The sequence below is a fragment of the Dinoponera quadriceps genome, unplaced genomic scaffold, assembly GCF_001313825.1.
Source record: "Dinoponera quadriceps isolate SergipeBrazil2010 unplaced genomic scaffold, ASM131382v1 scaffold586, whole genome shotgun sequence".
Lineage (NCBI taxonomy): Eukaryota > Metazoa > Arthropoda > Insecta > Hymenoptera > Formicidae > Dinoponera > Dinoponera quadriceps.
Window position 1 is genome coordinate 2925422 of NW_014554764.1, and position 24856 is coordinate 2950277.

A 24856-nucleotide genomic window follows, 5' to 3' on the forward strand; every position below is an offset into this window, starting at 1 on the left:
TGCCGGCCAAATTTCGCCGTCGAACATTACGGCGTTGTCACATCGCAATTCGATGCAATTCATTGTGTCAAGGCGTACACTGAGCGAACGAACGTTAGCGCAGACCATGGTAAGAATAGACCGAACTAGTAAGTCCTCTAGTAAGTAGTGAAAATCAGATAGAAAAAGGTGCCGTGTAACTTTCTCTCTCTAACGAAGAAAGAGTAGAGAGAAAGAGAAAATCAGTGTATTATATATATATATATATATATATATATATNCATTATTAATAGTGGCCGTGCGTCTTCGCACAAACAGTCGTGGCGAATAAATTGTTGCATTTATTTGATAGCGTAACACGACAGTGTGTACTGTCAAACGTTATTCGCGTGACATTCGAACATTACGACGAATGCAAATCCCGGCAGATTAGCATAACACCTGTACAACCGCGTGGCATACGACGAGCGTGTACAACACGCGACGACACACGTTTCGCCAGTTGTTAATTGTCTCGGAACAACTTCGTTAACGAAATCAAAGGCGACCGATATACTTTTACTCGTAACGCGAGACACCGGCGACGAAGTTACATCTCGCGAGGAAATCGGTGTCGCGCGAGCCGAAATAAACGGCACGAGCGCTAGTAAAAGTATTAAGCCACTTTGTTGGCGGTACCAAAAAGCGATCGATACGGGCGGGCAAAAGCAAAAACAAAACGACGCCGTACAATCAATGCGTTCATTATGCAACGTTGAATAATTCAACGCGCGATGTGCGTTCCACGCCCACGGCGTGCTTGCAAGATCATCCTGTGCCTGTGTCTACCGTGTTATATACGTCCACGTAAGACGACCGCTCGGTTCATTCAGCTACGTTATTAGTAGGCCATATTCTCAAAAAGCAGCCGATCGGGCCTGCGTTATTTCCTCTCTCTCTCCTTCCTCTGCTCTTCGTGTGGCCACAGTTAAAGCATATTTTACCGTAGCGAATAAAAATATTCCGCGCCGCCGGATACTCTTCGCATGGGAGACGCGCAGAACATTATGCAAAGTTCATTAAAACCGAGCTCGAAGAACGGCTCCTCTCTCGCTCTCCTTCCTTCCCTTAGCTCCTGGACAGAGTGATGTTCCATCCTTCGCGTTAAACTTGGCTAACTTTAGCTGCAGCCATTTCCTCATCGCCCACGAACTTGTTCTGAACACTCCTTGACCCTTTGTATGGAACGATTCATGGCGCTACGACAAGTTGCACGTAAGACTTGCGCGAGTCTGCCTAGGCAGTAAAAGATTAACGCGATTACACGCCCCTTTGCAAATACGACACCGCACTTAAGACACCCAGCTGCTCCGAGACAAGTTTGTCCACGCTGTATGTCCATTTTCGTTAAGCGTTTACACGAGTAGAGCACAACGTTTCGATTACTGTCGACCATGGGATGAATCAAAACGGCGCGTTGTTGACGCCGAGTACAAGCGATGTGCCTATTCTCTAAATTTTTTGAAATTTACTTCTACTCGAAACGTATGAAAAGCGTCAATATTTTCGGTCGACACGGTAGTGAAATTACCGCTGCTCGAACTCGCAAAAGTGAACAGCTGCGTTTGGCAGAGAAAGTAGCTCAGTGAGCACTTTATGGTTATTGCTTCTGTTGGTATATTCTCCTGAATCTAAAAGATAGATGGGTGACCCAGCCGCTGGTTTTTTTTCTTTATGCCCACTGACTGCTCGCAGAAAGCTCCGTAAAGATTTGTGTCCGGTTCTTCCGAACGATCCAAATGGATCGTTCTATAATCAACTTGCAGCAAGCTACGCGATCTTTTAGGTTAAGCTTAAAATATTTTTTCACCCAGTTTGCTTAAAAGTTTACCGGAAGCTCGCCGAAAACTTCATTTTCGACTGGGGACCACTTCACTCGCGGTCGCTACTTTGCTCGCTATGATATACGAGCACTTGGGAAGCATCGAACATTTTCGCTCGTTATATATTCCGTCTAAGAAGAGATATACACTGTTAGAAAAGCCTATATTAAATTTAATAATCTGGTTGTGAAACTTTTTTACATAATCAAGTTATGAAAATTAATAACCAAATTGATATTACATTTAACCCTTCCAACCAGATTATCAAATTTAATATAGATTTTTCTAACAGTGTAAATTTTAACTCCATACGAGCAAATGTTTCAATCAATGTCTAGAAATTTTATCAGATTATCCCATATATAGCATAGATTTCGATTAGAATATCCAAAGTTACTCAAAATAAGTTATTCTATTACAATACCAACTAAGAATTATATTCTTATCCTAAACATAGGGCATCTTTTCGTGATGTTGATTGCTGCGGCTTATTTTGCGCCGCGTCTCCTCCTTTTCCGTCGTTCTCTCTCTCTCTCTCTCTCTCTCTAACCAGTAGCAATGTCCTTCACGTCTCGGATGAGCGCGTTAGAACGTGCCCTACTTAACAGTAACGACAATAACAAATTTAAACGCGATAACTTCTCACCTTGCCGCAGCATTCTACGCGCATAGTTCACCGAAAACGTTGCAAGTTGGCGAGTGCCGCTCGGCAATCTGTCCCGTTCAGAGACGGGGAGATAATTATCGGATATAGCTGACAGTATCAGCACGCGGAATTTCGACTTGCTCGCACGACGATGAAGTATTCGCATAAATCACGTGTTACAGAGAGAGAGAGAGGGGGGGGGGGAAGGGAGAAAGAAAGATGAAAAATAGAAGGAGAATAATATATTTGGAACATCGATTCTCCTTTTTTCTACCTTTTCCTTTCTCTCTCTCTCTCTCTCTCTCTTTCTCTCTTTCACACACGCGAAATATGTTTAAATATATCAAGAAAAATATCAGCGGACAACTCTGTGGGAAAATATCGGGCGAGATTCTCACACGTCTGAATTTCCGTTTTAAAATGTCGTCCCCAACTTCGCGCTAAGTGTTCCAACGTGTGTTAAGCGAGAGTGCAAACGAAATTTTCGGTATTGATTCAGCCATCATTCCAATCCGTTGATGAGTCGTCAGTAACGTCACGTACAATGTTGACGAATAAGAATTCCAGTTGTTTATTTAACCACGATAGAAATTGACATTCGACGGATTCTGGCGCGGAAATCATCTCGAGATGCAAACTCAAATTGCTTAAAGGGCGCTTTCTAATAAGAATTTCGAGATTCTTGTAGATGAGAAATTAGTCGTAACCAATGCAACTGATATGCAAACAATTCAATCAGTCGAACTTCCCAATCAACTCGTCGATCGCATGCGTAAATAACCAAACGTTAAAATCAGATATTCGCTTACAAATTTACAGCATATGCGAATTATATATATATACGCAAGCACGCCGGGCAAACACATGAGTAGCGTAAACAAATTCGCGTCCGTTCCGATGTGAGTGAATATAAAAGCGTCGAAATGAATATAAAACGATTTATCGTTATAATATGTAAAATCTGACTGGAGCGCAAAATCTGACATACGCGTATCACGTTTCGATTATTCGCAACTAACGCACTCACCGGTCGTGTTACCAAACATTATCTCATAGAAATTATTTGATCAAGCCGCGCATGAGATTATTTTATTTAACGGGGACACGTTTTATCCGCGCGTTTGCGCATATTTTCTTGCAACGAACATAAAACGTAACAGGCATTTCCGACTTTTATCGCAACAGCTAATAATTTTTAGCTATTCGGAATCAATAGAAAATGGCGAGGCATTGACATTACGCATTCAAGTCTGGGCGAGCTTTATTTAACCGATTTCACTATAAATTGAACGTGCAGTCGTATGTATCTAGGCTCCTTAATAACTTAGGATAATGTCACAGGAGATAAGGAAATGTGATACAGCTAATGGATACGACCTCAAACATAGCGGCAGTCAAAATGACAAATATGTATCATAAATGTGTGCACATGAATGTGTTTTCTATTAATTATATATGTTACATAACATGTTGCCTTTGAGATTGCTTTACTTTCTGCTGGGTTTCGATGGCTCGCTGAGAGATCAGGATGTAAACAATTATATTTCATTCGCGTATGAAGATCTTACGGTTTGGAAAGGGTTTCGAGAACCGGGGAGGAAACCGAATCGAATGTAAAACGAGACGAACGCGCGCAGTACGAGAATTTTTGGCAGCAGCGTTCCTCGGTGAAATAAACTAACGGCATACTGTGAGTAAGCGACGGGGCAGATCGGTCGAAGACAAATAAATCGCAATGATGGCGCAGTCCCTTCTCTCCCTGGGCGAGCGCTCTCGCGCCGCACCGAAATATATCGCTCCGAATTAATAGCACGTCGTGACGGTGCATCGCCGCAAGGGCGATTTAAGTCGAGCGATATATCGCGTCCTCGTTGTGCACCAATTCCTGGTAGTGGTAGTGGTTTGCGAAGCGTCCACAAGGAGGTAAGACTTTAATAAGTGTCGTCGAGTATTATCGACCTATTTCGTCTGCATTTCAGTTCCTCCGCGTTCCAAAGCTTCAAACACAGTCGAACGCTGTCACGGTCAAACTGCTCGAAAATATTTACAATTGCATTCGACTCGAAGATACCCAAAGACCAGACAAATTTTTATATTAAACATCTTTTAAGCCGATACATTTCACAAATGATCCGTCTCGATTTTTGTGTTAATTCAACACAAGGTGAATATATTAGAAGATAACATGAATATTATATAAACAATTGACATGTCACATGGAAATTAAAGACGATAGCAATTGAGAACACGAAGCGAAGGATATCGCGTGGTTATTGCGTGATAGCCCTTCTAAAGACTCGTCAATCCTTTCGTTGAGGCCAGGTGCTGCTAGCGGTTAACGATTTTAGGAGGTACGAAGTCGCATCATCGCGCTCGCCTATTAGGATGCTGCTCAGAGCTATTGACATTGGGTGACATGTAATTGCTTCTTCGGAATTGTATTGAGCCTGACCACCCACTAGGACCTTAGCGAATCACACATGGTCAATCCTTTCTGTGTTCTTCACGCAGCTAACTTATACAAGAGGTTTGTCTCGAGCATTCGTGGTGTGCAGGTAAAACGGGTTAAAATCTGAACAAGAAAATTATATACTATTTTGCAAAAAACGTAATAGTTAATGATGGATTAATTAATCTATATGAGCTATATGTCAATAATAATACGGGATATCTCCACATTATAAAGGCCCCTGAATGTGTTTCTGATGGCTGAAATATTTCTCTGCAATGAGAACGATAAACGTTGATGGAAAAGCGGCAGTGCTCCTTCCTAGATTACATTAGCATAAAAGGGTCGACTATGCGCCTTAACTTTTACGTGAAAATGCTAAATCTCTTCCTCTCTCTCTCTCTCTCACTGTTTCTCCTTTTCTCGTACCGCTAACACTGTCCGCAGCCCTCTCGATTTGAGATCGAATATATGTACCTTTCGACGGGAGTCGCGAAATAACGTCAAAAGTTTGATTGCACGGCGGAGCGTTTCAACAAAAACTGTAGATTACGATGGCCAATGAGTAATTCTCTCATTTTCCCCGTGTGTGTGAACGAATGGCCGAAATTGGGAATAAACGTCGAGCGGAATAATTGTTCCGACACACGGGAAGCATCCCTGTGTCTCCGAAATAAAAGAAGACTTTAATTTCGAGAGATCGCGCGCTTGATATAACGAACTTACAAAATTCCCCGAATGATCAAGAAGGAACCGGTAAATATCAGAGCTGACACACAGAGCAGCCTGCGCTAAATACATGAATACGAAGAATTCTCCGTTTCATTCAATTACTTCTACGGTATTTAATTATACTTTAATTAAAATCCTCGCGCGCCCGTGGGAAAGTTTAGAAGTTAATGCCCGTAGATATGGCGATACTTTCATATTAGCGCGGCAGTCGGCTGACTTACGAGCGCCAGTATAAAACGAGTTAATTACGTTACGGCAGCGACGCGCCACGCAGAGCAGTTTCCACTTTCTCCTTGTCTTACTTTCTGACGCGCCCCGCATTTAAGCACGAGACGTTCGTCTTTATGACATCGAAGATCACTTATCTTTATATACGTTTCACTTGCTCAACTGCGCCTCCAACGTTAACTTCTTTAACACGACGGCCGCGTTGGTCTTCAGCGATCGTCGCGACTAAAGATTGAATAATTAAGAACACTGCGCACAAAATTTTTTTCGGTTCGTTATTTCTTATTCTGTGATTTAAAATAATAATATGAGTGGTGAAAAAAATCGTTTCGCACATTAATAGATTTTACTACGACAGCAAAAATAAAATTTGCTGTCGTGCCAGCAAATTATTTTTCTCCTCAAATTAGTTTTCTCCTGATGTAAACAAAATCCGATTTCCCTGAAACGCGTATATTTTTTCGTTTGGCCTCAATTTTCTATTGATCGGGCACGATTAGCTGATAAAGTTAACGCGTCAATTAGTGAGACACGTCGGGATCGAGTTATCGGCGATCACCGCACGGCGCGTTAATAATTTGTCGTTATTACACAGACGCAAAAATACATCGAACACACGTGAATGAACATTCGCTGCGAACTGGTTGCGAGCGACAGTTGGTACATGATAAAATCGACAAGCGCACGGACTGTCAGCGGCGTTGATTAACCGGGTATGGATTTATCGCTCGTCGGTGTGTGCGTTTCTCTCAATGATTTTCTGGACAATTTAACATTTGCGAGACCTTTTACTCTCTCTCTCTCTCTCCTTTTTACACGATGGGAAAAGGAGGTGTGTTGGACACTCCTCCTCGACGAAATGGATTCGTGGATCAGAGTGAAGATAAGCGTTCGCTTATTCGCGATTTCCTCTCCTGTGTTTCAGATGACGACAATGCCGTGGTACACGAGCCGCAGCAGCGGGAATAGATAAGAGAGCGAAGGGCCACGCGCCGAGCCAGTCATGTGTAATGTCATGTGGCTCCTTCGGCTCCTGACGATCTACCGCCTGGCTCATCTCTCGGCATCCGACACGCACACAGGTGGGTACGAAAGAATTGCCAGTATTGACGAAGCCAATTAATTCTCTGAGTCACCCATATAATGACTGGTGCGTGTAAATACTGACGGAACTGAACGAGCTAAAAGTAACTATCGGCAGCTTCGCCTGATCGATTTATAGATCACGTGTACGAATCGCGCACGTCGAAGTAATAACAACAAGAATGAGTTATAGTAACACAATGTCGACCGCCATAAAGATCGTATCGAGAATTTCGAACCGGGGGAGAACGAGACCAGCTGACACGCGAAAGCTGTTCCACGTACGCGATATAAATCAATTATTAAATGATAAAAATTCTCGGATATGCAACGAGAGTATTGTTACCACCATTTGTCTTGTAATAACCGAGACATCGTTATGAAGAAGGCGTAACTGCCGCCGCGGATTTAACAGGCGGTAACGTACTTTTACAGCTCCGTGTTTTTACCCCTGGAATTCCCATTTTCGCGGGCATGTTACGCGTACGTGCCATCTGCCATAATCCAACCCTACCTCCGGAGAGACGATGCTTATTCGTTGTCCTTCGTGCTCCGTTTGTCACAGTCGAAACATCACCTGATGAAAACACCAACGGCACGGTGCGTCGCGTCGCTTCGCAAAGAGCTTTTCCCGATGGACGTTCCTGGTACTATAAGACCGTCACACAATTCATGGCACACGATAAATCATCGTCGTTCGCACACCCCGTCGAGGGCATTCCCGACGGACACCGATACGCTCGGTCGAATCGGACGATTTTATAATTGCGACGACTTCATCATGTTGTCAGTTACATTGTATTTCTATCAGCCTGAACCGATAAACAGTTACGTATGTTTGTACAAAGATTACGATCACGACAGAATAAGAGAGAAATAGACAGAACATGAAGAGAGAGGAAAATCGTTCGATCGCACCTGTGACACGGTTAATTAGAGTTGGCGCGAAATTCTACCAGGATCTGAAACGTATGTGGCGTCCGGAAAAGAGCCTATCTCGCGAGATGAATCCCTATGAAATTTAGATTACGGTCGAATGTAAATCCCAGGGCGCGGCGGTATGTAAATCCGAGAGAGACGATAATAACTCTCGACCGTTTTCTCTTATTACCTCGTAATATCGTAGATGCACGTTGCCGCCGCGTTGTTGTTGCGTGTGTCGCGAGTGAGTGATATAATTAATCACGTGCGCTGATGAGTGACGTGGAAAACCGAAGCCGACGTTCCAGACGGAGCGAATTCTTATTGATGGACGGGCCCTTCCCAGAGAAAGAATTCAAGTAGTTGGTCCGTGACAATACTGTTAGAAAGGTAATGATTAACGCAACAAGAAAAAGCTCGACAAATCTCTACTAAAACGATTTATTTGTATTAAACATGATGCATAAACATGCTTTATGACATACAGTTTTGAAATTATAGCAAATGAATATCAATCAAACTTAAATAATATTTAAAGAATAATCATAAATAATAAATGTACTGGAAGAATAATATTTGCGTGACTGTAACCATCATAAAGAAAAAATGATCTCGCCTCTTTTCTCCCTCCCGTTCTGTTACCTGCCGCACGATTTACTCAGGTTGATACGCAATAGTTTATACTACGCGCATTTGCGGTTGGAGAATTTCGATGCTCTCTCTCTCTCTCTCCCGATGGAGAGACGGTTATTGTTCCCTGTAAGGAGGAAATACGACTTTCGTCTTCGCGTTGTCAGATGCAACAGTGACCGGTTTGCCCAGGACGAGAGATCGATATAACAAGTCGTCTCTCATTTTATGCGGCTCGTTATTCGTAATTGTTGCAAGAGTCCGTTAACATGGACACTACGCTCGGAAAAATTACCGGGTCCTTCGAGCTGCTCCTTTTCCACGACAATGAGTGTTTAGCATTAATTGGCGTCCTGTCAATAACCGGAGCTACGCGCGAATTATTACATGCGACCCGTCGTATTGACCGCGTCGATTATTTTACAACGAATTTAGTATTATCGGAAATGGAGCGGCGAAGTATTAGCGCGACCGACGTGTTCTAAATAGCAGCGAGTAAATTTATTACGTACAGTCCCGAACCAACACACGCAGATGTAATATTTCAGTCAACGATAACGACATTATATTTTATTTGAGTTGAAACGAGATCACACAAGCCCGTCGAAAAAATATATATGTATTTATACCTTTTTATCGCTACCGAAGATCATTTAGAGCAGTTTTCTCACATCGTATTTTTGTATATAATTGTATAAAATAGAATTAGTTTGATATGAACACGTGTGTGGAAAGAAGATTTGAAAGCAGCAAATTCTATTGACAAATTCTATTGATCTGGAGATCTTTACCTCAAGATTATATGCCATAAAATTAGCGGAAAATATGCCTGAGAGATGCCGAGTAACTATTGGTAATGGAGGTAATCAATTATTAATAATAAATCATTATGGTCCCTACCAAATAGTATGTGTGTATTTTTTTTTCAATTCATTGCGACAAATAGTTTTCGAGAGTTATGCCTTCTTATCAAACAGACTGTACTTCCGCATTAATATTAATTACGTTATTACACGGTTGTAACCGGCGTGCAACCTTATAACAGAGTCATCGGCAATTGAACATTTCACGTTTGCAGCGTCGGGGCAAACTCGCAGTGACGCTAATACCTTGATACGTACAATTTCGTTTGCCCTTTAGCAAGCGAGAGAACGACTAACTTTCAATTAGCGCGATTATCTTGCGCCGTGAGACGACTTTCATATCAGCGTATTCACGGTGTCAGCTCAGCCGTAAGTAATAACGAGCGAAGAGAACTCGTAATTGCGAGATGTCTGAATTTAATGAACGGCGAATAGTTGATCGAAATTGTGAGGCACGTAAAAGTCCTGGGCGATTTCTGCCGACAGGCTGCGTTTTAATTCGCACATTTTCTTGCACCTTGGAAGGGAAGCAGTTTCGTTAACCGACATGACGCTAAGAATACGACGAGAAGAATTGTCGTTTCTCGAGACGACTCTATTATATTACGAAATTATATTAAATCTTTAATTTTATAACACCTAGGTAGACGTAAACTATCCTTAAGAGCACCAAAGTACGATCAAACTTAGATATGTTCTAACATAGTTATTAAGAGCTATTAAATCATATAAAGGGAAAAGATAACCCAATCTATTGCGAATGTTGCTTATATTTAGAAAATAAATGCTCGGATATACAAATCTTCGCTATACGGACGCATTTTTACACAGATGGAACTCTTGGTTAAGTACAATTAAAACAAAAAGTCACACTTGATCCATTCCATTGTTAGCAATATAACCGAACGACTCGGATGAAGAAAACCAAATTACAGCAAAAACACATTTATTTGGTACGATTCATCAAAATTTCGATTCGGAGAGACCTGCGGACGGCCTGGCAAGAAGAAAGACAGATTGGCGAAAAAATTTTCAGCGCGCGAGGTAGCCGAAGAGTTCGCCGCGAAATCGGGAGAATTGCGGCGCGTGAGTGTCTCTCCAGCCGCTACGTGAGCGTAACGTCTCGTACAGAAGGCCGTCCTAATGCGCGCGGTACCAGCGTTCGAAACGCGTGCAGAATTTCTAATCCGCCCGGCCGACGTGGGCGCGTACGCAAATCATGAAAGTGACAAAGCGATTGGCGCGCGCACGCTGACGTGTGCGATTAATTCGCCGGTGGATCGATGCGCGGAATGCCGCATACAACGTGTAAATACATGCGCCGAGAACGCGCGCACCCCCTTGATGATAACCTGCATCTCCCCCTATATATTCTCTCTCTTCTCACCCCCAGACGCTACATAGTCGAATCCGCACGTTACTTCGTATCGATACGACGAGTGTGTATTGACACGACGTATAGCTCGCGTGCGACTCAAACGAACGTTTGCCGTCCATCCGTACGTACCTGCACTTCTCACAATTTATAGTATCTGCAGCACGCTCGCTGCAGCCGCAATACGTTCGTCATAAATCGGCCGGTTCTACCGCGGGTATCGAAGGTGTAGAATAATGCGTGCAATATATTCCCTGTGTTCACAAATATTATGCGAACGTCGCGCGATCGAGTGCAGAAGGTAACTTACATGCTGCATATCCATGTTGTAATTTATGCAGGACTTTTCGATATTCCAAATCGTGATTAGCTAACAAGTCAGGTGAGGGAAAGAAGTGTCACTCTTCCTACTTTCGTCGGTGTCATTTCCGCGGATTGAGAACGAAGCACTTGGAATGAAACGACAAATTCTGCGCTTATACGATGGGAAACGGCCGAGACGAAAAGTCTAACAGAATGCAATTCATTGATAATGCAATGACCGAGAGAAGGAATCGAAAGATATTCGGTAACAAGCTCGACCGCGCCGTGAGCCTACGACGACGTGTAACACGTGACGAGGTCATGCATAAAACATGAGAGTACCGGTGGACTGTGGATCGGAATTATTTATCCTGGTTTGGACCGTATTGTGCTGTATACGCCTTGTTTTCCGTCTATCTTCCTCTCCCTTCCTTCATCGATACTCCCCCAACTTCCCTCGGTTCTCATGGAGATCGAATTTGGACTAACATTAATTTAGAGTAAGCGTTACCATTTAATACATTCATTTTTACTAGAATTTTTGTAGAATCTGAAATGTAACTTTTGTTGCAAAATATTCTCAAGTTTAAACATTCCATTTTGATATTAATAAATACAAATAATTCCAATTATTCAGAAGAAAAATATGATTATTTTAAAACGATGAATAGGATTCACTCTGAAATCGTGACTATTTACGAGTGAGGGCAATCATCCAAGCTTGGAGATCAGTGTTCTCGATTGACGTTACCGAATGTAATCCGAGAACGAGGACGATGGAACGTGCAATATATAGTATGCGCAATTTCAAAGTAGTGCTGGTCAATGTATGCCGCGACCGCAACCATTCTCCACTCGCTCGCGATATCCGAGACACACGTACGAGATTGAATGTACTTTCCGTTAGATTTGAGGGGCCAGTGAAGTCTTAAATATTGAAACATTATACAAACCATTATTGTTCCTGATAAGGTACAATTACTTATTACCGTTTTCTCCAATTGAGTATTTAAAAAACTCACTCTAGAATTGTTCAATTTTTTTTTATATTTCATTCGGAGAATTCCAAATTCATACTTTTTGTTGCATGAAATAATGTAACAAGTACAAGTGTAACACAAATGCAGATTGACGAATAATCGGAGATTAATAAAACTGTAATTATTTATCACTTATTGAAAGATAATACACTATTTTAGCGAGAAAAAATCGACATTGTATTAATTAATATCGTGTTAAATAATCGCGTGTCTCCGCGTCTACGCGAGTATTAGTGTTGTGCACTACTATCCGGAGTGCAATAACGGAATGACTGGCCAGAAACAGAACACTGAATCGAGACGGCATACCAATACTTCCAGACACATAGGATATTTAACATTCTCAATATTTTCGTGCGAAAGAACGCTGAAAATCCGACTGAAACGAAGAGAAATCCATTTCCTCACAAAGAAGTAATCAGCTCTCTCAAATTGCCGTTAATTCTGTATACCTCTCAAGCGCAGGTCTGCTCCGAAAATTTCAATATTTTAAAATCGAGCTTCGTAACGCTGATTGCAACGTTCAGTTGTACATGTAAATGCATGAGAAAAATGTACTTATAAAAGCGAACACTTTTACGTCATTTTGTCAACGCTCGCGTCTAAATTAACACTTTCGTGACGAAGAACGTCGTTTACGTCCACTGAAAAACTGATCACCCGACAGGGGTGACAGTTAAATAAAAAAAAAGGAAAGGAACATATTCTCCGGGACATTCTTCGCGCTACTAACTCAAGATTTCGCCGGCGTCTGACGGAACAAATTCGCGTAATTAGTCACGCCGTGTAATCTAGTATCTCAGCGTGATTCAAGAACGTACATCTTGCCAACAAATGGTTCGCAATCAGCTGGTACGCCGACGCGACATACCGACGCGTCCATCTCTCTTCCGCTCAGTATTCGAATGCCGGACTTCGAAAGTAGAATTACGCTGTATTCCGCGCGAGAATTAACGACCCTACCTTAGCAGCCGCTACTGTTTGTCTCCACTGCCAGCTGTTGAGACTCCGTTTTATATATATCATTCTATCTCAGACCGATCTTATCCCCGCAAAACGAGCCGTATATCGCGTCGCGTAATCGTCAACGAGAAGCGTTCCTCGAGATAATCCAACGAAATATCAAGCGACTTCGCTCGTACAAACTAAGCGGTTCTTCTCTTTCGTTTATTTAACGTCCGAATTTTTCGCGTTAATCGCATTTGCCGGGATTTAAAGAAGCGGCGAGGAACAACAGAAACTGTTTTTAATTATGCAAACGGCTCGGTAGTAAAGCTATCATCGTCCGACGTGCCGCGGCGGAGCTATTTTCAGGCTATGTTTTTTATCACGGAAATCGATGGCCTTATTATTTCTAACTCGAAAATAACGGCTATACGGTATTATTCATATTATTCATTATCATGTCGCTGTTACTTATTGCGCGCAAAACTATTTCTTTAATTCCTAATATATTCCTAATATTCGATCGATCCCCTTATTGAATAAAATCACGTAGTCCGCGCGCATAACTCAAGCGATTCGCCCAGCGCAAAGAAGCGACCAATTATAAATTCAGAACGGAAGCGCAATTTATTGCACCGCTGGCATTAAATCCGCGAACGTCGCTACATATATGAATCTATGGTCGTTCATAATAATCCACACAGCGACGATAGGGGACATTAGACGTACTATGTATGTATTATTATAGGAATAATTATTAAACCCGTTATTTCTATATATTTCGTTCCAGAACCTCCGCTACTATACTTAAGGAGAAACTGAGGTCGTGATATGATTAAACGGTGGACGTACTTCTATTTCTCAAGTAGTATGACTCAAGGGCTGGTTGGACGTACTTTCCACTATAATAAAACATAGGCGAAATTTCACGGGCTGTAACTTTCGCAATAATGATGCTATCGAGATCGTTCGAGAAAGCACATTAAAGCTTGAAGTCTCTAGTTTTTAATCACATTAGATATATTAATATTGTCCCTAATTTTCGCCAAGATATTTCGAGTTAAACGAAAAATGGCGACTGCTCAATTTTAAACTTCGTCTTTCAGTTGAACTTTCAGAGCGAAAAATTATTTTCGAAAATGTGATACAGGCGTTTTCAAGAGAAAATTTAAAACTTTTTTACGTATTTGTTAACGAATGTCGTACACTCGGTCAAATTACATATATATAAGCTGTAGGCATAAAGATAATAGAGCAATATATTAGTTACATACGCTATAATACAAGAAAATTAAAACTGAACAATTATATTTATAAATTATATCATATTTTCCCATGTTAAATACGCGTAAACCCGACACATTCCAAAAACAATCGGTCGGTAAATCGTGTCAGTAAAAAAGAAGAAGAAAAGAGACATCACGTTTTATTCATATCATATCAATTCATCGCGCAAATCATAGCCGTGAACGGAAAATTATAAGCGTCGTATATTTTTCGGGCTCATTCCTTAACGATGTAACCGTGTGAAAGGTGGTGAACTCTCGATCGGCTGATATTGCTATCAATAGTGATTTTCATATTCGCAAAAGAGAGAAAGAGGAAAATGAGTGCGTATGTGTGTATACGTGTGTGTGATTGTGTGATGAGCCGACAACCGGTTGACTAGATAGATCCTTCTTAGTATCCGAGACACGCTTCCAACAGTTCCACCGGAATTTCCGATCAGTTTTTCATCCCTCCGGCGAGGGAAAAATTTTCGCGATCGAGAGAACGGAATTGGCGCGTCGGCGCAAACAGGTAAGAAGAGGAAGGAAGAGAGAAGAAAGAGAAAGAAACGGGAAGCTTCAGAGAGACACATGGAATGACGAGGAAGGAAGAATCGCGTCCGCAAAGAAAATTTCGCGCTCCATGGCATACTGATCCCTTTTGACGTGCAACTTCGTCGCGGGGATTGTACGGCCCCCTATATTCTTCTCCTCTCTCTTTGCCGCATCTCGCCGGCGGAGGTCGCCCGGGAGAGAGTCCGGGGAACTATCGCTGACTCGATGAAAGTCAGGATTACCTGCGCAAGTGCTCCAATTCGTCTTCGGTCGTAGAACAATCGAGTCTGCAGCGTGCCGGCTTTACGTCCGCGCCGCTCTCGAAATCGAACTTCTGTTGGCGCTACGTGACGGGCCTCACCAAGGGGAAAAGTCTATATTCGGCGCGCCGAATTTTTCGGCCCGATCCGCTTCTCATACATCCTACGGCCTCGCTACAACTCGAACGATCCTACCCGTGTCGATAACCCGGAAATACATCACTATAGTCGAGAGAAGTGATATTTGATACCTCGTTGGAATATTTTCAAAGAATCATCCGTCCGTCGTGTGCATGAATTAAAACGGTGTATTTTCCGTCCCGTGTATTGCGTCGATCCAAGCGGGAACGGAAATTATACACACGCGTTTTCACACATTTCTGGAGGTCCGATTTTTTTCAATAGAAATGTCGCGAAATATCTGATTCCGCTGAATAAAAATAGAGAGAGAGAGATAGAGAGAGAGAGAGAGAGAGAGAAGGAGGATAAAGGGTAGAGCTACACACAAGATAACACGAGAGATACCTGCTCGCTCTTCCATCAGAAGAAAACGTTTTTCTTATTCGAGCATTTTGTAGCTTCTCTTATTCTACCGCAGCTACTAGAAAAACGATCAAAGTCTAAAATGAGCAACGCGGCGTCAAAGTATCAGTCGCATTTTTCAAACAAAGATTTATGAATCCTCGTTTGTACCAAAGGATGACGCAGTTAAAGTGCATGTATGCGAGAGAGAGGGGTGGGGGAAGAAAACAAAATAGTGTGTAACAAAACGGTCCTTTGTTTCTCTTGCCCTCTCGAGACTCGACACCTCTCGTGTCTCAACATCTTACGTTCGATCTTGCAAGCGGTCCGTAAGCTGTCTGCTTACCGGGGGTGCTGCTGCATCCCGTGGTACAAACCCGGAGAAACTCGTCGTCGTGAGTTAGCGTCTAAACTTCGCGATTCTCGAGACACGAACGAGCAACGTGACTTTCTCTATCGTCGTACCGCCGCGCGAAATCTTACTCTTCCGCTGTCGGCTCTCCGCCGCACTACTCCCGTCTTTCTCCACTTCGCCCCTGGCTTGCGAGTACGTGTAAGGATACTCGACGCGCGAGACAATGTCGGATCGTGCCACAAACTTCACCGGCACCATGAAACCATAGAAATTATCATTAACAAAGTTGAAAGTACATTACGTTCTTATCGCTCGATTCTTATCACTCAGATAAGAAACAAAGTAAATGTAATAATCCGGTGAGGAAGAGAGAGAGAGAGAGAAGAACGTAAATTTTGCACTCTTTTCTATACGAAAAATATCTCATCTTACTCTCAACATTTCTTGGGGCGAAATCTTGCTCGAAAAATGGAGTGACCAAGTCACGAATTGAAACGACTTGTAACTCTTATGGAATAAATTTTCCTACTCTGCGTCGTGGAGTGAGTATTTTCACTTTGTACAGTGAAGTGAAATTCCCTTCGAAAAATGAAGTTACTCAAATTGATCGTGTTTGGAGTAACTTTTCACTCTTATGGAGTAAATTTCTTCACCTCGCACATTGTGGAATGAATATTTTCAATCCGCATCGAACTTACCTTCTAAATTTCTTGGAATGAAATGTCACTTGGAAAATGGAGCGACAGTCAAGTCGCTCGAATTGAAGTAACTTTTCACTCTTGGAGTGACTTTTCATGAAGTGAAATTTTACTCAAAAAATAGAGCGACTACTAAATCACTCAAGTTGGAATGACTTTTCACTATTACGGACTAAATTATTTTATTTTCGTGAAGTGAAAATATTTATTTCACAAAAATACCGAATATACACTTCGTTCTAATTTAACTTAACAGTGTACGTTATAAGCAAAAAGCCTTACTGTAATCCTCGTATCGTACCACATTGAATGTTTCTACTTTCCACTCCAATTTAAAAAATATTATTAATAACATTTAAGAAAACTTTATCAATTTACGTAGTAATATTTTATATTTCTATTTTTAAATATAAGTAGAATCTTGTAAAGGACTACATATAGACAATACGAAATAATCAATCAAGACGAGAGATAACGTAGTGCGAGTTACAGCTGACTCATAATCTTAGAATACTGAGTTTGAACCAGTAGCAAACGATATTTTCCAATAAAATATATAATAAACAGAATCGATTGAATAGCACATAATTGAAAAGATTCTAGGTAAAATCATTGATAACACCTTAAGAAAACAATTCAATAAAAATAAATGCCTATTTCACGTGCTGAAGAGAGTGCGAATTAGAATTCGCTCTTTTTTGAAATGAAACATTCACTTCATGGTTGGAATGAAACATTCACTCTTGTGAAAAGTGGGATGTCACTTCAGCCCAGAATGAATTCGTTTGGGATGAGATTTCAGAAATTTAGAGAATATGATTCTCGCGGAACCGTGTTGAAGAACATCGCTTTCGATCATCAAGTTGTGGCGGCATCGAAAGTAAAAATATCAACCCGAGGCGCGTCCTGACTTCGTCTGTTGCGGCAGTAAATGCATATTTACGCTGATACCGGTCGGTTATTGGCAGGCTGGCTGAATGTCGATAACCTGAGCGATGGCCCAAAGCGGGAAAACGCCGGCGAATCGATTAAATAAAGTCACGAGTTACGATCGGCCGCGACGGGTGGAATGCAAAAAGCGATGGCAAAACCGCCCGGGTGTAATATGTAAATAAATGTGACGCGCAATGTGGCGCCGTAAACAGCGGTGACAATTCGAACGAGTCCACTACTACTAGCCAGCCGTATTTGATTTGTGCGCCGTTGTTTGAAATATTAAATGATACAGCGCACGACAATCCGCCTATTTGTTATATTACGCAGTATTCAGCGACCTATTTATTGACTAATACGAATCCAGTTATTAATTTATGCCAATTTGCACACGAGAAAGAGGGACAACGCTCGTTAAACGTGGAAACAAAATAAAATAATGCGCACTCTTTGGTCGCGATGTTTTACGATCGGAATTATATCCAAATAATTGACATTTTTGTATAAATTCTGTTGCAGAACTGCCTCTGGCGACGGAGCCGGTTTCTACAAAATCGACCACGGCGGCGAAGCGATCCGTGCCGACGGACGCCCCGATGTTGAATTACATTTTCGACGCGCACAGCACTCTGAACAAGCATCAGCATCACCATGATCACAGATGGGGCCCTCACTTCGAAGGCGAGAGCTCCAACATCACGGTGCAGGCTGGTGCTAGCGTCACTCTCGATTGCAGGATATCCCTGCTGCAGGACAAAACCGTAAGCGCGCCCGATCATGATGTTTGCTCCTTCATTCTCGCGTTAATCGTATACATCTGGTCGGTCGTCACCCGTTACGAATTCATAGCGCCATAACTCACGCCTGATCTCGCCTTATTATGGCCCAGCTAAGCTACGTTTAGCTTATTATGATTAATCTGCCGGGCCGGCACAAATTCTCGTACATTTTATACTTCAAGGAACAAATTTAAGGAGAAATTCGCATAATCTCTGTCGGTCGTTTGCACGCATAATCTGTACGTAATAATTCAACGGCAAATCCGAATAATCCTGCGTTTCGTTAGAAAACTTCGCACAAAGTTTCCACCCGCGTTTCTCTTTTCTTCACTTTTTTACTTACTCAATATCGCGCGCATTAAACTCTCGGCGTGCGCGAATGTTTTTTACCGGCGCGAGAGAAAAAAGTTGGGCGGAAAACGATGATATTTAATTGCGGGACTGATTTGATTAGAAAGCTACGTCGCCAACTACCACCACTGTGTCCATTCTGAACGGGCATTTATTGCCCCTCCCCCGTTCCTAATACAGTTACTAACCATTCCCACATTATCCATACCCCAGACTATAGAACAAATTATGTGGTCAGATATCGGTTATGTGCGCATGAATCTCCCTGGCGTTCGAACAGATAATATCCTGTTACCTGGCAGCAATTCATAGCTACAGCTAACCAATATCGCGAAATGCGCATTATATTAAATTAAATATTTGTGCAAACGCATTTCTACGCATGCGATATCGCTCGTCAAGCCTTGCGAAAGCGCAGCTCAGCTTTTTTATTAAATGAATATTAATTTAAATCGCGTTTGTCACTATTCCCTGGGAGAATGCATAATTCCGCTCAAATTAAGGAAACGCGAGATTCATATAATTCGATAATATTCAACACGTCGGAACTCATCAGTACGAATGGAAACGCATTGCTTTTGTCTACCTTTCGTGCACGAGTAGAGTAAACACGAACGAACTTCCGCGTCACGAGAGAAGCAAAAGTCGATGTTAACTTACATCCTACCCGAAATCGGGCAACCCGATAGATACGCACGAATATCGCCGATAATGCTCGATTAGCTCTCACACAGATATCCATGCGGAAGATGCGCGATACCATGCGATTTAAACGCCATTCCTCACTGTTTAATATAAAGGCAAAATTTCGACGAGTGAAAGCCGATGTTTCGAGCTGCTCTTCAGAAAGATTGTTTCTCGCAGGTGTCCTGGGTACGTCGGCAGGAGAGTGGCGGCAAGATGAATCTGCTGACGGTAGGTCAGCACACATATACGGGCGATTCGAGGTACACCATCGAGTTTCAGTACCCGGACAACTGGCGTCTGCGTATCAAGCGCGTTAACAGTAGCGACGAGGGCCAATACGAGTGTCAGATCAGCACCCATCCACCCAAGTTCATTCACGTCAATCTACACATTAACGGTAAGTAACAATAACAACTAACGGCTCTCACCTAATGTCAGGAACCGAAACGGGAAAGAGAGGGAGGGAGGGAGGATCTCTTAATTTACACACGAGACATAATCAAGAAATTGGACTTCAATCTTGGAAGTGTCATTTGTGGATTTTCCTAAATGGACACTTGCTACAATTGTTCTTAAAAGAAGCACTTAAACCTCCTCTTTTATTTACATCTCTCCTTTGCCTGCTTAACGCCTTCTTGTCCCGACCCTTTTCGATGCCGCATGACCGAGTTCAGAACGAACGAATTTAATGTAGCGTGACATTACGACAGGTGGAGGAAGGATGTAAAGGAGACTAGATAGTGAGCGAACGATTGTGATGTAGATCCTTTACATCGTCTGTCAAACGAAAGATCGCTCGGCAAAACGCAGGAAACCCGTATTCCCTTAGCAATGGCAGGAGTGTTCGAAATAAAGTCGCGCATATGTACGTGTGCACACGAAAATAAATGTAGCGAATTGTGAGGGATCCAAGAATATCGAGACACTGCAGCCGTGAACAACTCTGTGAGAGGTCCTTTTGTGTCCGCCTTCAAAATCTTCCTTCGAAATGCCATTTATACCGACATAGATTAATTAAAGAATGAAAAAAGAGGGGCGATATGTCTTCGATGTATGTTACGATCCAATATTCCGGCGACACGCAGTAGACGAGAAAATGAAGAAGAAGAAGAAGAGGCAAAGCTCAAATCCCAGAATAGTTCGCTAGCAGTCGGGTAGCAAATTGGCTTCATTCGCTTAGAAAGATAATTGAAAACGAAGTGCCCCGAGATGGACGGTTTATAAAGAAAAGAAAGGGAAAGAAGACCCACGATCATCTCTTCGTTTGGTTTGTCAGAACGACGCGCCGCAAAGCGGAAGGACTACATCCCGGGCACATCCGGAGAATCTGACAGTGTGCGCCGAGCCATTCGGTGGAACGAAACGAGGAGCCGAAGCGAGACAACGGAAAGATGGTAAACGCCAGGAAAATTTTAATAAATGCGCAGGCGAGAAGCCTGCCGTGAAATTGCGTAATTTTACAGGCTAACGGCGAACGCCGCAACAACTTGTAAAAAATATCGAAGAATAATAAATCGAAAAAATAGGAAGGTGTCTCAGATATAAACGACTATTTAATTCTCTTTTTCTCGTTATATAATAAATCTGTGTCCCTGTGCATGCTGTAACAAGTGTAAACATATTTAAGTTTGCACCGAACCGAGCTTTTCTCATCTCACCAATCAAAGATCATCACGATGCGACGTGTCGAGTAATGTTACACAACGATTTAATGTTGAATTTCTCACGAACGAAGGGATCAAATCTTGTGAAATTTTGACCAGACTTTGAACACAGTTTGAGCATTAATGTTTGTCACAATTGGGCAAAATCATTCTGAAGAAGAAGAGGCCGTGTAGAAAATAAACTTTGTCCTTGGCGTTAAAAACTTCTGTTAACTCTGACAATATTTCAAACAGTGATGAGATAATTCGGAGGACTCAGAAAACTTTCAGAAGATGGAACAAGTGTATTTCAGTTAACACGACATTGAAAAATAATACGTGTAATATCGTGATTGTGCTATAAGTCACATTTTTAGATTCAACTTTTCTTACTGCTATTTGAAGTATTCACGTAAAAGCAAAAATAATCCAAATCCAAAGAGTCAAGAGCAAATCCAGAAAGTAATGCCTACTGTGCACAGATTTATACTAATTAAAAAAGAGAGATCGAACCAATTTCTACGGGGGAAAAATACGACGTCATGCTGGTTTCGTTCTCGCCAAATCGCATAAAACTGCAAGCTCGCGGTAAAAAGGATCGGTTTTCTCTTTTACTTATTTCCTGATCCGCGCTTGCTGCGATCCGGTTTTGCTGATGTAAGATTATATCGTAAGCTTTCGCTCCCAACGGATGAGATGGTGTAGCTTCTTCGTGTTATAGCGGGGAATCTTCTAACGCGAGTTCAAAGGGATTATCTGCTTAACGTTCCCCGCATTTATTCTCCTCCGCCATTCTTCCATTTCTGTAATTTGTCAAAATCATTCTTCCGGCTAGCGCGCAACGTTTGTCGATTGACTCGGAAAAGTGCGGTTTGCCTCGCACGGTACAACAAAGTAACAAATTGTTGGGACGAAGTGAGAGAAGTAGAAAGGGATAAAAATAGAAGGAAAGAATCGTAAATGATAATAACATGGCATTTAGATATTCCATCCAAAAGACGCGATCGCGTTCATAATGAACAATTAATAACACTTTAGCAATTGACACGAATACAATTTATATGTATATACCATCAACTTTCCGGGAGGCTATTAACGAGGTGTGAGGATAATTTACGTATCAGCAATCCAATCGATACACCGTGCAATCATAAATTGCCACGCGAAGAAGAACCCGGCGCGAGTAATCTCGGCCGAACGGCATTTCTGGGCGTTGTCGGGTTGACGAAAGCGACGATCGCGCTAAGACGGGCGCACGTAAAGCGAAGGATCAACACTTAATCCGAGAACGGGGGAGGCTGCACGAGATAAAGTAGCCGAGAGTTTGGTATGCAGTGCCACTTCCTCGACCTCCACCTGCCGTCCGTCTTCCTACGTCCTCTCGGCGTCGACCTCTCCAGCAATTTAGTCGACGCGTGTCCTTTCTGTCAGAACGTTAATAAAAGGAAAGGGGTGAGTGAGTGAGAGTTTCACGGGTATAAATCACTACTTAATTTGACCTTTAGAAAAATTCAGGAGCAATGTGACGAGGAAAATTGTATTCTTATAGAATCGGTCGTAAGAGAAGGATGAAGTTTTGAGTTCGCCGCTGGGATCCTATCGTCCAGCTTACTCAGAAGAACTCTGCGACAAAATAATAATATGGAGATATATTTTCGCTCAACCGACATTCTTTTTAACTGTTAATCGCAAGTGAGAAACTCCCAGAGTGGAAACTTTTCTGCTATTTTGTTATTTTGACGCTCTTAAAAATAGTTTGCGCCTATTTAAATAACCTATATACTGATAGAAACTTATTTTGACACTTGTTAACTTTTTTTCGATTATTAAATTTGCGAGTATTCAAGATAACTTATTTTCATGTAAGAAACAGTAAGGAAACGAAAATTGTAAAATATCATAATGAAAATAAGAGTAAATTATATCATTAAAATTGAACTTATTTTGCTACTTTAGCTCCTATTGTGTTATAGAACAAAAGGTTTAACAATTTCGACTCGGATCCAATTTCGCTGTAAGCAATTTCACCATCCCCGGAATCTTTTCCTTGTTTTGTTCACGATTAAAAATTGTCTCACCGTAACAACGTCAAACGCAACGCATGCACGGGAATCAATGAGAGATATATTCGAAAGCTCACAGTTGTGCTTTTTTCAATACCGGTTTCTTCGTTCGTAACAAAACACGCCTTGCACAAGCGCTAACACGGAATTATCAAGTGAGAAGTGTAAAACTCTCGGATGAAATAAAAAATTAAAAAATATATACACATTTCCACGACAAGAGCTCCCCTTTGGGGAGATTTTTTTTAGTATATCACCTTACGGAAAAGCATGCGGAATAAAATGCGGCAGACGGGGAGGAGAAGAGGATGACGCAAAGAAAGAAAGAGGAAAAGAGACGGGGAAAGGGAACGAAGATTGTGCGCATGAGAGAGATTACATTTCGCGTGGTATTCATGAGGTCGAGGAGAGAGAACACTCTGATCTATCTCCAAAACGTTTCCCTTTTTCGTGATTTCTTTTGGCGGCCGTACATTGCTCGCGATGTATAGCCGTACGCGGGCGCACGGCAAAGGCACCAATTGGAAACGGTCCAATGCGACGGAAGACGACGATGGAGATAGTGGCTCGATCGCGTTGGACATCCGGGAAGGAAGGGCACGCTCGATTGTGTGGACGAATATGGGAGATATTTATTGGGCCATAAAGTTAAATATTTGAAACTGAATTTTCAATGTAATCCACGCCCGCGTATACGGCCAAATTTCATGACGCGCGTTCTCTGCGAACCCAGCATATAGCAGTGATCCTGTTAAAATAAGGATCTTTCAAGTAATTACTATAAGACGCGATTATAGCGTTAACGATAACGACGAATACGCGTAATGACGATTACATCTCTTAATGTCTTCCCACGAAAAGGACTTATTGATCCAAAAGATTCCCCGATCTTCAAACCCGATCATTCTAGACGATTAATTTCCTCGACGCCTGGTATAAAACCTGTTTCCTCGTTGCGATGCAAATTAATCCTTGCTAATACGATCTAATTTAATGTATCGCGAGCACACGAGGAAAGCGAATCGTGAGAACACAAGAAGACAATTTTCATTAATGGAGATTCGTTGTTAGTGGATTAGAGAGGACACTGCCGCATTGATGTCGCAATAATAATAATAGATTGATCTTCCCGCGAGGATGTAACAGCGAGCGGAGGGAAATTAGAATGTATTTTATTATATTTTCCTTACGAAGAGTCTAATGAAAATAAAACGCGCGGAAAATAGTTGGGATAATTAAACGGAAGGTACTTTAGAGCGGGGAATTATTGCGATATCGCGCATAGCTAATTAGTTAGAGCATATTTTCGGGTAATTGCGTCCGGTAGAGAAGGCTCGTGAGCCTTTGATAGCTGTATCGTCTCTTTAAAGTATGTGCAATCTTCGGCAACGAAAGTTTTCAAGCAGATGAGCAATATATACCTCGATACGTAACGTATCATGTACTATCCGCAATGCTGCAATGTTTAAACGGAAAGTACTTTTACCTCAATATGGTGACTCCGTAACTTCTTCTAAGAGGATGGGAACTTTAGGTCGAAGACGCGCTGGAAAAGCTCCAAGCTAGCTACGACACGCCCAATCTTTTCCTCGTCGATTCAAATTACAGCTTCGAGGAAGCGGATGCTTATTACGCGTATTAGATGTAGCACCCTCGGGAAATGCGCTACGAGACTTTATTGTTATC

At 42.0% G+C, this 24856-nt stretch overlaps 1 protein-coding gene across 3 annotated transcripts in view; it reads left to right on the top strand.

Moving 5' to 3' along the window:
- LOC106741677 (obscurin-like) overlaps positions 1 to 24856 on the top strand; it is a 142289-nt gene that overhangs the window by 102957 nt on the left and 14476 nt on the right. For all 3 annotated transcript variants that reach the window (XM_014613916.1, XM_014613918.1, XM_014613917.1), the window contains 3 exons: positions 6822 to 6978; positions 18167 to 18408; positions 19642 to 19861. In XM_014613916.1, coding sequence (XP_014469402.1) covers positions 6900 to 6978; positions 18167 to 18408; positions 19642 to 19861 — 541 coding nt within the window. In that variant the 5' untranslated portion in view covers positions 6822 to 6899. The remainder of the gene's footprint in view (positions 1 to 6821; positions 6979 to 18166; positions 18409 to 19641; positions 19862 to 24856) is intronic.